Source organism: Nyctereutes procyonoides, unplaced genomic scaffold (assembly GCF_905146905.1).
Source record: "Nyctereutes procyonoides isolate TBG_1078 unplaced genomic scaffold, NYPRO_anot_genome, whole genome shotgun sequence".
Lineage (NCBI taxonomy): Eukaryota > Metazoa > Chordata > Mammalia > Carnivora > Canidae > Nyctereutes > Nyctereutes procyonoides.
The window spans coordinates 16407631-16421111 of NW_026575033.1; the positions used below are offsets into that span (position 1 = coordinate 16407631).

Genomic DNA, 13481 nt, shown 5'->3' on the forward strand with positions numbered 1-13481 from the left:
AAATAAAAGGCAAGGTGTCTGCTGTGAAGGAAATTATAACAATAAAGAAAATGGAAAATAGAACTGGAAAATCAACCATGAACGGCAGAAATACATAACTATGGAGAGAATGGAATTACAGATGTCAACACATTATCATCCAGATGGAATCTGAAGTCAAACAAACTCTGTATTAAAATATTCTGTAAGAATAAGCCAGAAGGTCCTCTCAGTTTTAATCATGTCCCACTATCCTTTATACTTTCTTTTATTTAGAAGTACAACTATTGGCTACTTGTGGGACCTTGGGCAAATTACTTGCCTAAGCCTAATTATTCATTTCTGAAGTGTGGGTAATTATTCCTATAGGATAGATTTGTTTGATCAGACTAAACTAATGCATGTAAAATTCTTATCAAACTTTCTTATACATAGGTAAAATAATAGTAGCCGATATTTTCACTTTTGCTATGGCTGCTTGTTATATTGTTAGCAGGTTATGTAATGTCAACAAGTCAAACTACATTTTTTTTCTCACAGAGTGCTTCAGATTCTACACTATGCTGTTAACCTAGGTGAAATGAGTTTAGAAAGGTGAATTTGCATCAAGGATACCAGAACCCTATCTTAATAGTATTCATGGATGAACTACATAAAAGTATTGATACTTCCCCCTCAAAATTCCTATATGCTTCAAATATGCATTTTTATGCTAGCTTGCAAAGAGCAAGCTAGCAGGCATATGCCAACAGGCATATGTCGGATATATCATGGGTTTGATTCCAAACCACTGCAATAAAGCCAAAATTACAATAAAGTCCGTTGATTTTTTGGTTTCCCAGTGTATATAATAGTTGTGTTTACACTACTCTGTAGTCTGTTAAGTGTGCAATAGCATTGAATCTAAAAAAATTATACACACCTTAATTAAAGATTGCTTCACACTGGGTGTTATTCTGTATGTTGGCAAATTGAACACCAATAAAAAAATTTATTATTAAAAAAAAGATTGCTTCATTGCTAAGAAATGCTGACCATCATCTGAGCTTTCATTGAGTTATGATCACTGATCACCATAATAAATAATGACAAATTTTGAGGTATTGTGAGAATTACCAAAATGTGATGGAGACATGGATTGAGCAAATGCTGTTGAAAAAATGGCACTGAACCTTGCTCGACACAGGGTGACCAAACCTTTCATTTGTAAAAACTATGTGAAGTGCAATAAAATGAAGTATGCCTGTAAATTATTTTTATTTTTAGTATAGTTTCATTAAGGATCTTATTTTTGGCTTGGGTTTGTACTTTAAACTCTTGTAAATGTTCATGATCATTCTTCTACTCTTGGCTTTCTATCATTTCTACTTGCATAAGCCTTGCTTTGTTCTCTTCATTTAAGTGACTTTAAATGCTCTTAAAATCTGGTGGTAGGGCAGCCTGGGTGGCTCAGCGGTTTACTGCTGCCTTTAGCCCAGGGCGTGATCCTGGAGACCCAGGATCGAGTCCCACATCGGGCTCCCTGCATGGAGCCTGGTTCTCCCTCTGCCTATGTCTCTGCCTCTTTCTCTCTCTGTGTCTCTCGTGAGTAAATAAATAAAATCTTAAAAAAAAAAAAATCTGGTAGTAAATTAAGTTTGTTTATTCAGTTAATCACCAGTCAGTATCTACTATAGGCTAAGCACTATGCTAGGGATTCTAATTTGAGTAAGAAATGGTTTCTGTATTCAAGGTTCTTTTTTTTTTAATTTTTATTTATTTATGTATGATAGTCACAGAGAGAGAGAGAGAGGCAGAGACACAGGCAGAGGGAGAAGCAGGCTCCATGCACCGGGAGCCCGATGTGGGATTCGATCCCGGGTCTCCAGGATCGCGCCCTGGGCCAAAGGCAGGCGCTAAACCGCTGCGCCACCCAGGGATCCCTGTATTCAAGGTTCTTATTGTCTATTGCAGATATGATCATATTACTGTTGTTGAAACCAGGGAGGAATCACTTTTCAGCTTATTTTTCACTTGAGTTTTGTCTTTAAAATGTTTTATTTAAGGTACTTCTGAAACTTTTTGATATCTCCAATTTTCATAGCTTCAGAATCTCAAGTAGCATAGTCCTTAGAGCGTAGGCTTTGGATCCAGACAGACTACATGGACTAGAATCATGACTCGTACTGTTTCCTAGCTGTGTGACCTTGGGTTAAGTAACCACTTTATGCCTCAGTTTCCTCTTCCATTGTAATGAATTATTATATACTAAGTGCATAGAACAGTGGCAGGCACACAGTAAGCAATGAATAAATGTTAGGTATTATTATTAGTTTCTCTAAAACATCAGGAAATCTAATTCTGAATTTTAGGGGTAAATTATTTTATAATTGCTATTTTATTAGTCTTTTTTTTTTTTTAATATGTTATCCATCCATTCAACAGGGAGAGAGCAAGCACAAGCAGGGGAAGCAACAGAGGGAGGAGAAGCAGGCTCCCCACCAAACACAAAGCCTGATGTGGGGCTCGATCTGAAGACCCTGGGATCATGATCTGAGCCAAAGGGCAGACACAACCAACTGAGCCACCCAGGTGCCCCATATTAGTCTTTTTTTTAAATTTTTTTTTTATTTATGATAGTCACAGAGAGAGAGAGAGAGAGAGAGAGAGAGAGAGAGGCAGAGACACAGGCAGAGGGAGAAGCAGGCTCCATGCACCGGGAGCCTGATGTGGGATTCGATCCCGGGTCTCCAGGATCGCGCCCTGGGCCAAAGGCAGGCGCCAAACCGCTGCGCCACCCAGGGATCCCCCATATTAGTCTTTATAGTATCTCAGAAACAGGCTTCTGATGTTAAGTGTATACAATTATTAATATTACAAGAACTTTCTCTTTTTTAAAAGTAATCTCTATACCTAGTAGGAGGCTCAAACTCACAGCCCTGAGATCAAGAGTCACATGCTTTACAGATTGAGCCAGTCAGGTGCCCCCAAAACTTTCTTTTTAATAAAGGATTTTTAGTTTCTAATAACATGAACTCAAGAGCAAGGTGTTGCCAAGAGAGAGACCATTTAAGCAAGTGAAGGCCTTTGTGACAGAACCTATGTCCTTTAATATATAATTTCTTAGAATTTTTTATTTTTATTTTTTTATTTTTTTTTATTTAATTTTTTTTTTAAATTTTATTTATTTATGATAGTCACAGAGAGAGAGAGAGAGAGAGAGAGAGAGAGAGAGAGGGGCAGAGACACAGGCAGAGGGAGAAGCAGGCTCCATGCACCAGGAGCCTGATGTGGGATTCGATCCCGGGTCTCCAGGATCGGGCCCTGGGCCAAAGGCAGGCGCCAAACCGCTGCGCCACCCAGGGATCCCCTCTTAGAATTTTTTAAGTTGAAATATGGACTTAATATTGATTTGATTTTTAAATCTCTGAGCACAGATATATGATTTTGGTTTATATTTAAGTTCAGGAGAATTATGCAGGTACTTTAGAGTAAGATTCTCTCTTCTGTTTAAAAGTTGTATTTCTCAGAATCACAATGATAGTTAATCTAAATACATAAAACTGCTATAGCAAAAGAAAATCTGACTTACAAATACCTTATATTTTTTTGGTCCAAAGTATAAGCATTTTTAGTTATGGCATTTAATTATTTAAAATTACCAAAAGGCAGACAATGTTTATTCTAGGTTTATTTAAAATTTTAATTTCAAATGAAATGTGAGACACTGATACATAAGAATACAAAGATGGCAAATAACCTAATTCATCTTCCTGGTTTGTTCAAGCCTCCAGGCACCAGTCAAATACCGAAGTCGTATAAAAAGTAGATCCTTGCCCATTTGTAGCCAGCTCCAAAATGGAACTAATTTAGAACCTGTGATTAAAAAATAATTAAAAATGAATTAACTTAAACACTGGAGAAAATATATCAATTAAAATTATATTTTATATTCAGTCTTACATGACCTTTGTGACCTTCCGGTTACCTTAATTTACTTTTTATATTATGTATGTATGCATATATTTATGTATATATTTAATTCCATCTGTACATTTAAAAATGACTTTTTAGGACAAATTTTCATGTTTCACATGCTACTTTTCAGTTTCATGTACTGCAGAGAAGTAGGTACATTTCCATACATAATATAAATTAATAATCTGGGATAAGAAATCCAAGACAAAAACCCAATTTTTATTCTAATTCTACTAAAGACTCTCAATCAGCTAAAAGAAAAACGATTTTAGCTAGGACATCTTGTCCAGTGGTTGCGAAATGGCAGTGTGCCAAGCCCAGTTGACTACAGGAGATCTGCCTCCTGGAGCATGTTTTAAAAGCTTGTATTCCTTGATTTTATCCTGTGGAACTGTTTTTTTTAATTAAGTCAAGGGTAGACTGCAGGTCGGGTAACTGGGGTGCTGGATGGTAAAGTGTCATGGCGAAGATCAAAATACCAACGATTTTCTAGATTTATACCCAAATATGCTAGCTTCTTCCTCTTCTCTCTTTTCTTCCCCAACTTTATTGAGGTAGAATTGACAAATAAAATTGAAATAAATGTAAAGTGCAGAATGTAAAGGATTTATATATATCCACATATATATACTTATATACATATACTGTAAAATGATTACCTCAGTCAAGTTAATTAACTCATCCATCTTAATTTTATTTGCGTCATTTACAAAAGAATTAAACATCTTCAAAGCTGAAGTGAGTGGTTTCACTAATGACAAAAACAAAACATCTTGGAAGTTAAATGAAATTGGGAATGATCTAAATTGTGGAAATTTCATATGGTCCTATTATAGGGAGGAGGGACTGAGTATATATGGGCAAGGATTCTAGAATGACTAACAGAAAACTACACATTGAGTGTCCATTAACAAAAAGTAATACATAACTGTCTCTGAAATGCACATGAGCAAATGATGTAAATACAAAACACATTTTTACTTTTTCCCATTTCAACTTCCCTAGAGTCTATGCTAGGCGCAGATTGACACATCAGATCCTTACAAGTCTGAGCAATCCTTTACCAGCTTCTGAATCCCCTTTGACCTAGGCCGCTACTGTGGAGAGTAGTTAGATTTTTCTAAGTTAAACTGATTCAGCAAGATTCCAAGAGGTTTGAATTTGTCTTAGACTCTATCGTTTGTATGATTCCCAGACTAGTTCTTAATCTTCTCCTGTCCCTAAACATCCATGGTTCCAGAACAATAATGGCATACTATAAGAACTACTTTCTAAGTGGAAGCCATGCTCAGCTGGGGAGGGGTGACTCTGAAAGTCTCCAGTTGACTGTTAACTGCTTCCATACTATGAATTAATTTTGATGCATTCTAAGGTAAGCAAAGGGGAAAACCAGAATATATTTTCAGTTCTATAAATTATAAGCTAAGCTTTTTCAAACAGGAATTATTAAGAATTATGATAGATTTCACATTATTAGAGATCTTAGAGATTTTCACATTTTTTGGATATATGTACAGGTACCAGTTAAAGATTGGCTCTGAACGGACTATGGACATTTGGAGTAAAAACAACTATAATTCCTTATTTTGCTCTGCATGGTGGCTTATAGGTACTCAATATCTACTGAGTAATGAAATAAGACAATAAATGAAAGGTGATACAAACAAAATTTATCTCAAAAGACTTAATCAAGCTTGTTTCTAGACTCAGATTGCCATGATCCTGTCCGTTGTAGAAGTTTTACTGAATTTCATGGGCCGGGTAGGAGGCCTATTGAAGACCCCAGGAAGAGACTGCATGGATAGAGAAGGCAGGATGCCATCTAGAGGATGGAGGGGATTAGGAGGCAGAACTCTCTATGGAACTGCCCCTTCTCAGTCAAGTCAGTTGAGTAGGCCCTGATGGGGGCAGCCAGCTAACTTTACAACTGTATTGTTACCTACCTCCACCACCACTTAATATCAGCTGCCACATGAACAAAGATACTCACCTTCAATTTCAGTCCAGTTCACAGCAATCTCTGCTATTGGAATTTTAAAGAATTGTGCTATGTAAAGTAATTCTACATCAAAAGCCCTGAAACAGAAAATATATTGATTTTTATTCTTAGAGAAATAGAATATAATTAAATCTCTACCTGGACATGTTTTAAAGAAACTTATAAAGCAGATATATAGCTTATATAGTAAAACTGAAAGTCAGATTCTTAGAAAGTCAAATAAAAGGTTAAGTAGTTCAGGAGCTTCAAGGTAAATAATTTAGTGTGTCACTGCATTACATTTAAATGAGAAATATGGTGTCCCTATCATAACTCAGAAGCTCCCAGGGGTAAAATTGGGCTGTAAGAGAAGATTTAATCATGCAAATTTTCAAGATTGATGGTTTTCAATCCCAGGCTTAACTAGCTGAAGGTATAGAATTGATAGCATTTTCAACTGATTCAGAGAGCTGATAAAACAGAACTCTAAGCAGCTCTTGGAGAAATGTCAGTCACTTTAGAGTTACTTGATTACATTCTCTACCATCAAAGGATCAAGGATTCTTTTTTAAATACACGGTTGCTTAGGGCCTTGTCTTTTCCTTTTCCTTTCCCCATGCCATTCTGGGCAAGACAGTACTGCCAGCTGTGGAAAGTGAAAAGCCACTTAAGATTAGTCTGAAATGCTCTTTGGTTATAAGCAAATATATACATGGGAACAGATATATTGTCTCATTTTAACTTAATCATTAAAAGAATTTCTAGTCTGAATTCCCAGTTCATCCTTCCTTCTCCCAGTAGAAAGCTCTGAAAGCTCCTTCTCAGTTACCCCTTGGGTAGGTGAAATCTGCTTCCCCTAAAGTTTCTGAATCCTGACTTAGAAGTTCTCCTGGATTCCACTTACAAATTCTCTGAAGCCAGTTTCTTTCTCTCACTGGCAGTGAGCTCAGGGAGAGAAGCCCCACTACCTGTTAAACCTCCTTCATGCTCTTCAAACCAAAAGCGCTGGAGTCCTTTACTGTTTTGCTTTCATCTTGTGCCTGTTAAGCAAGCCCCAACCCTCACTTTCTAGACTGAAAGGGAATACACTTCAGACTTCCAGGGGTTGGTTTCAAAGTATTAGCACAAACAAAAAAATACTTAAAATCCATTTCTATTTGATTTTCCTCCCAGAAAACTTGAATTTGGGAGCTTTGTTTTCTTGGCCACAAAACTACTACTATGCACTCTGTGACTAGTTTAAATCCCAAGTATTTATATAATTCACTATGAAAACTATTTTTTAAAGCACTTAATTCTTTTTCTTATCCTAATAAAATATTTACTTAAGATGATAAAACCATCTACAAAAGCTTTCTTTGTGTTATTAAAAAGATTGCATATAAGTTCTGTTAACTAGCATGGGACACTCAAGAAAGGAGGAAATTATTTGAATATTAAGCCTAGTTAACCCTTAACCCTCTCCTTTAACACAAAACAAAACAATACCTAAAAGGCTGAATTAGTTCTAATGATATTCAATAATCTAAACAAGATTATTAAGTATTCTAAGGATATCAGCATATAGAGTGACATATCAAAGATGTAAAACAACACAAGGAGTGGGGGGAAAAGCACTAATTAATTTACTTTATATTAACAAAAAACTGAAAGGGCTATTCACCTTCTACTTCTACTATTACTCTATCCTCTTTTAACATTTTAAGACAGACATGAGGGGATCCCTGGGTGGCGCAGCGGTTTGGCGCTTGCCTTTGGCCCAGGGCGCGATCCTGGAGACCCGGGATCGAGTCCCACGTCAGGCTCCCAGTGCATGGAGCCTGCTTCTCCCTCTGCCTGTGTCTCTGCCTCTCTCTCTCTCTCACTGTGTGACTATCATAAATAAATAAAAATTAAAAAAAAAAAAAAAAAAGACAGACATGAAAATGTTTACTTAAAAAAATGTATCGTTCACATCATATTATGAGAGACCAATCTATTACCAAAGCAAACATAAGTAACATACCAAGTATTTCTGCATAGAGCCTTATGCTATTGTACAGAAACAGCGTAAGGGTTAATTTCCAAATCAGATGCCTTAGTGTTTTTTTTTTTTTTTTTAAGATTTTATCTATTTATTCATGAGAGATATACAGACATAGGCAGAGGAAAAAGCAGCTCCATGCTGGGAGCCCAATGTGGGACTTGATCCCAGGACTACAGGATCACGCCCTGAGCCGAAGGCAGGTGCTAAACCACTGAGCCACCCAGGCGTCCCAACCTTTGTGTGTTTTTGCAGATGTGGGGAAGGCAGAGCTACTGTTTTCTTTTGTTACTCAGTTCCTGGTATAGCTGTGACCTCACAGATACATTCCTTAAGAACAAAGAGTGTGTTGATACTCTGTTAAACATAGCAGACATACACATATCCTACTGCTCCCTCCTGAAACCCCCCTAAAATTAAAACAACAGTGATGGAATAAACACATAAGAACAAAGAAGAAATGAAAATAATTTTTAAAAATTGGAAAAAAAATCTGAAACTTGGAAAGTAGTTGGTCAACCAGCAACTAAGAAAAGTAGATTGTGACAATGGGAGAAGCCTAGAAGCAGATGAATGGGTACTGCAGAGTGCCCCCAAAGGCTTAGGCATCACTAGCCTCTCTGCAAGTGATGTCTGTAAGTGGTGCAGGTGGGGCATTACAAGGGAGGGCCCACGGAAAATCTCTATGAGATTTTCCTTTGCTCAAGTTGGTTCTGTAAATGCTGGCAGCCGGGCTCATACTTCCCTGGCAGGAAATCGAGAGATCCACTTTAGTGAAAACCACCAGTCCAAAGATAATGCTGGTTGGGATTTTACTGCACAAAGTGGCCCCACTACTTAGTCTGCAGTAAAATCTACCAGTTGATCAGAGTTCTCTGACCATGCACACTGCTTCTGATGAAGCTATACTATACTATACTATACACATGTGAGGATAGATTTTAATGATTGAAAATATGGGAAAAAAATTGGAGCAACAGAAACAATGTAGGGAAAGAAAAAATGTCCAAGTTTTAAATAATACATTAAGTAATGGAAGATGCTGTTGTCATGAAACAAGAATAAGTTAAAAGATTAATACTGGAAAACAAAAGAGTCGTAGAAAATTGTAATTTCTGATAACAGAAATACAAATTTAATCAGGATAGAGTTTCCACATCTGTTTTATAAGAGGGAAGAGAAAAAAGAGAGAGAAATATTTAATGATTAAAGGACATTTCCCAGAACTAGAGTATGGACTTGCAGATTTAGAGTGGCTACTGCAAACTTAACAAGATGCGTGATAAAGAGCCACATTAAGTCCCCAAAATCATGGTATTTTGAAACACTGTGGAGAAAAAGCTTCCAAAGGGGGGTGGGAATAACACCATAGACAAAGAATTGAGATTTAGATTATTGTCAGAATTGGACTTCTCTACAGAAACACCGAGTGCCAAAGACAATACAGCAATGCTTTCAAAATCCAGAAGAAAAATGATTTCCAACCTAGAATGCTTTCTCCAGCTAACTATTAGGCAAACGTGAGGGGAGACTAAAGGTATTTTTCACACGCAATATCTCCAGGTTTCTTTCTTATATGCTTTGGCAGTTTAACAGAGGATGTAATCTACTGCAATGGGGTGCAAACCAAGGAAAAGGAAGAACAGGGACTGTGCAGCAGGCCAGAGAACTAGAAAGGTGAGAGCTGACTAGACGTCTTCAAGAAAAAGGTGACACTGATGCATAATCTGGTGCATCAGAACGTATGGGGAGATATTTTCTACTCCTCACAGAGTGGGAGCCTAAGTGACATGTCCATAGTAAAGGAGTGGATGGAAACTCCAGATATTTATTATCTTCAGGAAAACAGAAAGTACAATAATCATATTGCACAGTATGTCTCAAATATGAATTATCTTTACACAGCTATACCAATCAGTAGTGATCCAACCACAAATTATTTAGAAACTGTATTAGCAGGGTGTGGAGCATGTACAGGGGTTTAAGAGAACTAATTACATATTTATCAGTTGATTTACTTTGGAATGTAATATCTAAAACTGAAGAGAGACAGGACTATGCAAACCCATTATTCTGAAGATGAGAGCAAATTCCACAAAGAAACAGCGGAGAGTTCAAAGTGGCTGTAGTTAGGGAGAAGGAACTGGGAACAGAAGGGAGATGGGGGAAGGGACAATGATTTTTTTTAGTATAAGCCTTATGGTACTGACTTTAAATTATTAACATGCATAACACTGATTTAAAAAAAAGCATTCTTGGAACGAATAATCATAAGATTTGTGTGGAATCAGAAAAGACCCCGAATAGCCAGGGGAATACTGAAAAAGAAAACCAGAGCCGGGGGCATCACAATGCCAGATTTCAGGTTGTACTACAAAGCTGTGGTTTCAAGACAGTGTGGTACTGGCACAAAAACAGACACATAGATCAATGCAACGGAATAGAGAACCCAGAAATGGGCCTTCAACTCTTTGGTCAACTAATATTCGACAAAGCAGGAAAGACTATCCACCGGAAAAAGGACAGTCTCTTCAATAAATGGTGCTGGGAAAATTGGACAGCCACATGCAGAAGAATGAAACTAGACCATTCTCTTACACCAGACACAAAGATAAACTCAAAATGGTGGAAAGATCTAAATGTGGGAGAAGAATCCATCAAAATCCTAGAGGAGAACACAGGCAACATCCTTTTTGAACTTGGCCACAGTAACTTCTTGCAAGATACATCTATGAAGGCAAGGGAAACAAAAGCAAAAATGAACTATTGGGACTTCATCAAGATAAAAAGCTTCTGCACAGCAAAAGAGAGAGTCAACAAAACTACAAGACAACCTACAGAATGGGAGAAGATATTTGCAAATGACCTATCAGATAAAGGGCTAGTTTCCAAGATCTATAAAGAACTTATTAAACTCAACAGCAAAGAAACAAACAATCCAATCATGAAATGGCCAAAAGACATGAACAGAAATTTCACCAAAGAAGACACACACATGGCCAACAACCACATGAGAACATGCTCCGCATCACTTGCCATCAGGGAAATACAAATCAAGACCACAATGAGATACCACCTCACACCAGTGAGAATGGTGAAAATTAACAAGACAGGAAACAACAAATGTTGGAGAGGATGAGGAGAAAGGGGGACCCTCTTGCACTGTTGGTGGGAATGTGAACTGGTGCAGCCAGTTGGAGAAACTGTGGAAAACTGTGCCATTGGAAAACTGTGTGGAGGTTCCTGAAAAAGTTAAAACTAGAACTGTCCTATGACCCAGCAATTGCACTGCTGGGGATTTACTCCAAGATATAGATGCAGTGAAAAGGCAGGACACCTGCACCCCAATGTTTCTAGCAGCAATGTCCACCATAGCCACACTGTGGAAGGAGTCTCAGTGTCCATTGAAAGATGAATGGATAAAGATGATGTGGTTTATGTATACAATGGAATATTACTCAGCCATTAGAAACGACAAATACCCACCATTTGCTTCGATGTGGATGGAACTGGAGGGTATTAAGCTGAGTGAAGTAAGTCAATCGGAGAAGGACAAACATTGTAGGGTTTAATTCATTCGGGGAATATAAAAAACAGTGAAAGGGATTAAAGGGGAAAGGAGAGAAAATGAGTGGGAAATATCAGTGAGGATGACAGAACATGAGAGACTCCTAACTCTGGGAAATGAGCAAGGGGTAGTGGAAGGGGAGGTGGGCAGGGGGATGGGGTGACGGGGTGACGGGCACTGAGCAGGGCACTTGATGGGACGAGCACTGGGTGTTATGCTACATGCTGGCAAATCGAACTCCAATAAAAAAAACAAACAAAAAAGCATTCATCAGAGAAAGTACATTTCAAGGAATCCGTTTTTAAAATTACCATAAATTCATCCAATTATACTTTAATATTAAAAGGAAAGAATTTAGATGGGATACAGTTCTGAGGATGGAGATTATATATATACACTTATATGTAACATTACATATATCTTTATTGTTTACCAGAATCCATACTCAGGTCTGTTATTTTGAATCAGAGATGCCTGCCCAGTCTTTCTACTGTAGCTTAATGTTTTCTAATACCTAGCAACTCTACTTGATTTGAATTTCCTGAAAGTTATGAGAAAAATGACAATAAATTTTTGGGATAAATCCTTAAAATGCCAGTCTGAGGTGACACATGGAGATAAAGAAGAGATGTGCAACTTGCTTTCTATAAGTTATGCTGCATAAGAAAGAAATACATTTGTTCTTTAGTCTTTCTTGATTTTAAGTCCAGGACAAAGATGCTTGAATAAAAGTCAGTGATGAAACATTAATATAGTGAAGGGTATACTGCTAATCAAGTTGATATATGCATATTTGGTGGTTCTCATTACACAAAATAAACATATTTGGACCCCAAAGAGAGATGTAAGAGGCTAAATTTTAAATTAGGTCAATACCATTGTTAATCAAATCCAAATAAATATTAAAAAGGCATGCACACAAACATCACATTTAAAAGAGAAAGTATGAGCATGTTCTTTAACTTAAAAAAAACCCCAAAACTCTAGAATTATGCTATCCAATACTGTAACCAGTAGCCAAGTGTGGCTACTGAGCATTTGAAATGTGGTTAGTCTGATTGGAGGTGTACTTTAGTTTGAAGACATAGTACAAAGAAAAATATGTGAAATACCAGATTATTTTTTCATACTGAGTGCATGCCAAAATGACATTTTTTTTTCTATAAAGATTTTATTTACTTATTTGAGAGAGAGTGTGCCCAGGCACACATTAGCAATGGGGAGGGGCAGAGGGAAAGGGAAACACAGAGAATCTGAGAGGGAGAATCTCCGTTGAACAGGGAGCCCAACACAGGGCTGGATCCCAGGACCCTGAGATCATGACCTCAGCCAAAGGCAGATGCTTAACCAACTGAGCCACCCAGGTGCCCTGAAATGACATTTTTATATTGTGTTAAAGTACACTATTAAAATAAATTTCATGTGTTTCTTTTTATTTTTTTTAATGTGGCTACTAGAATATTTAAAATTATATAAATGTCTCAGATTATATTATAATGGCCATTATACTACAGCACAGACATTATACTGCTAGAACAATTCTGACAAGAGAAGCTTTATGAGGGGAGCCGGGGTGGCTCAATAAGCATCTGCCTTCGGGTCAGGTCATAATCTCGGGGTCCTCGGATCAAGCTCAGCATCAGGCTCTCTGCTCAGTGGGTTGTATGCTTCTCCCTCTCCCTCTACTGCTCCCTCTGCTTGTGTGCTCTCTCTGTGTCAAATAATTAAATAAAATCTTAAAATTAAAAAAAAAAAAGAAAAAAAAAAACTTCATGATTTTTAAGTTATCAACCCTAATTATCAACTCTAACCCTAAATGTCCTCAACCCTCAGTCCCCAACTTCCTTTCAAACTACAGAGAACCTAGTACTTTGAATCTAGTTCTGGACCCAAAAGCTGACTGAAAAATATCTAATGTAGAGGGAGGGCTTTATTTCTAGAGTGGCTTCTTCAATTAGATTCTCTGATTTTGGAGT

At 37.3% G+C, this 13481-nt stretch overlaps 1 protein-coding gene across 3 annotated transcripts in view; it reads right to left on the minus strand.

The window, feature by feature from the left end:
• Positions 1-3631: 3631 nt before the first annotated feature.
• The window catches only part of ALG5 (ALG5 dolichyl-phosphate beta-glucosyltransferase), a 47968-nt gene continuing 38118 nt past the window's right edge, over positions 3632-13481 (minus strand). For all 3 annotated transcript variants that reach the window (XM_055317356.1, XM_055317358.1, XM_055317359.1), the window contains 2 exons: positions 5927-6012; positions 3632-3834 (listed from right to left, as the gene is read on the minus strand). In XM_055317356.1, coding sequence (XP_055173331.1) covers positions 3719-3834; positions 5927-6012 — 202 coding nt within the window. In that variant the 3' untranslated portion in view covers positions 3632-3718. The remainder of the gene's footprint in view (positions 3835-5926; positions 6013-13481) is intronic.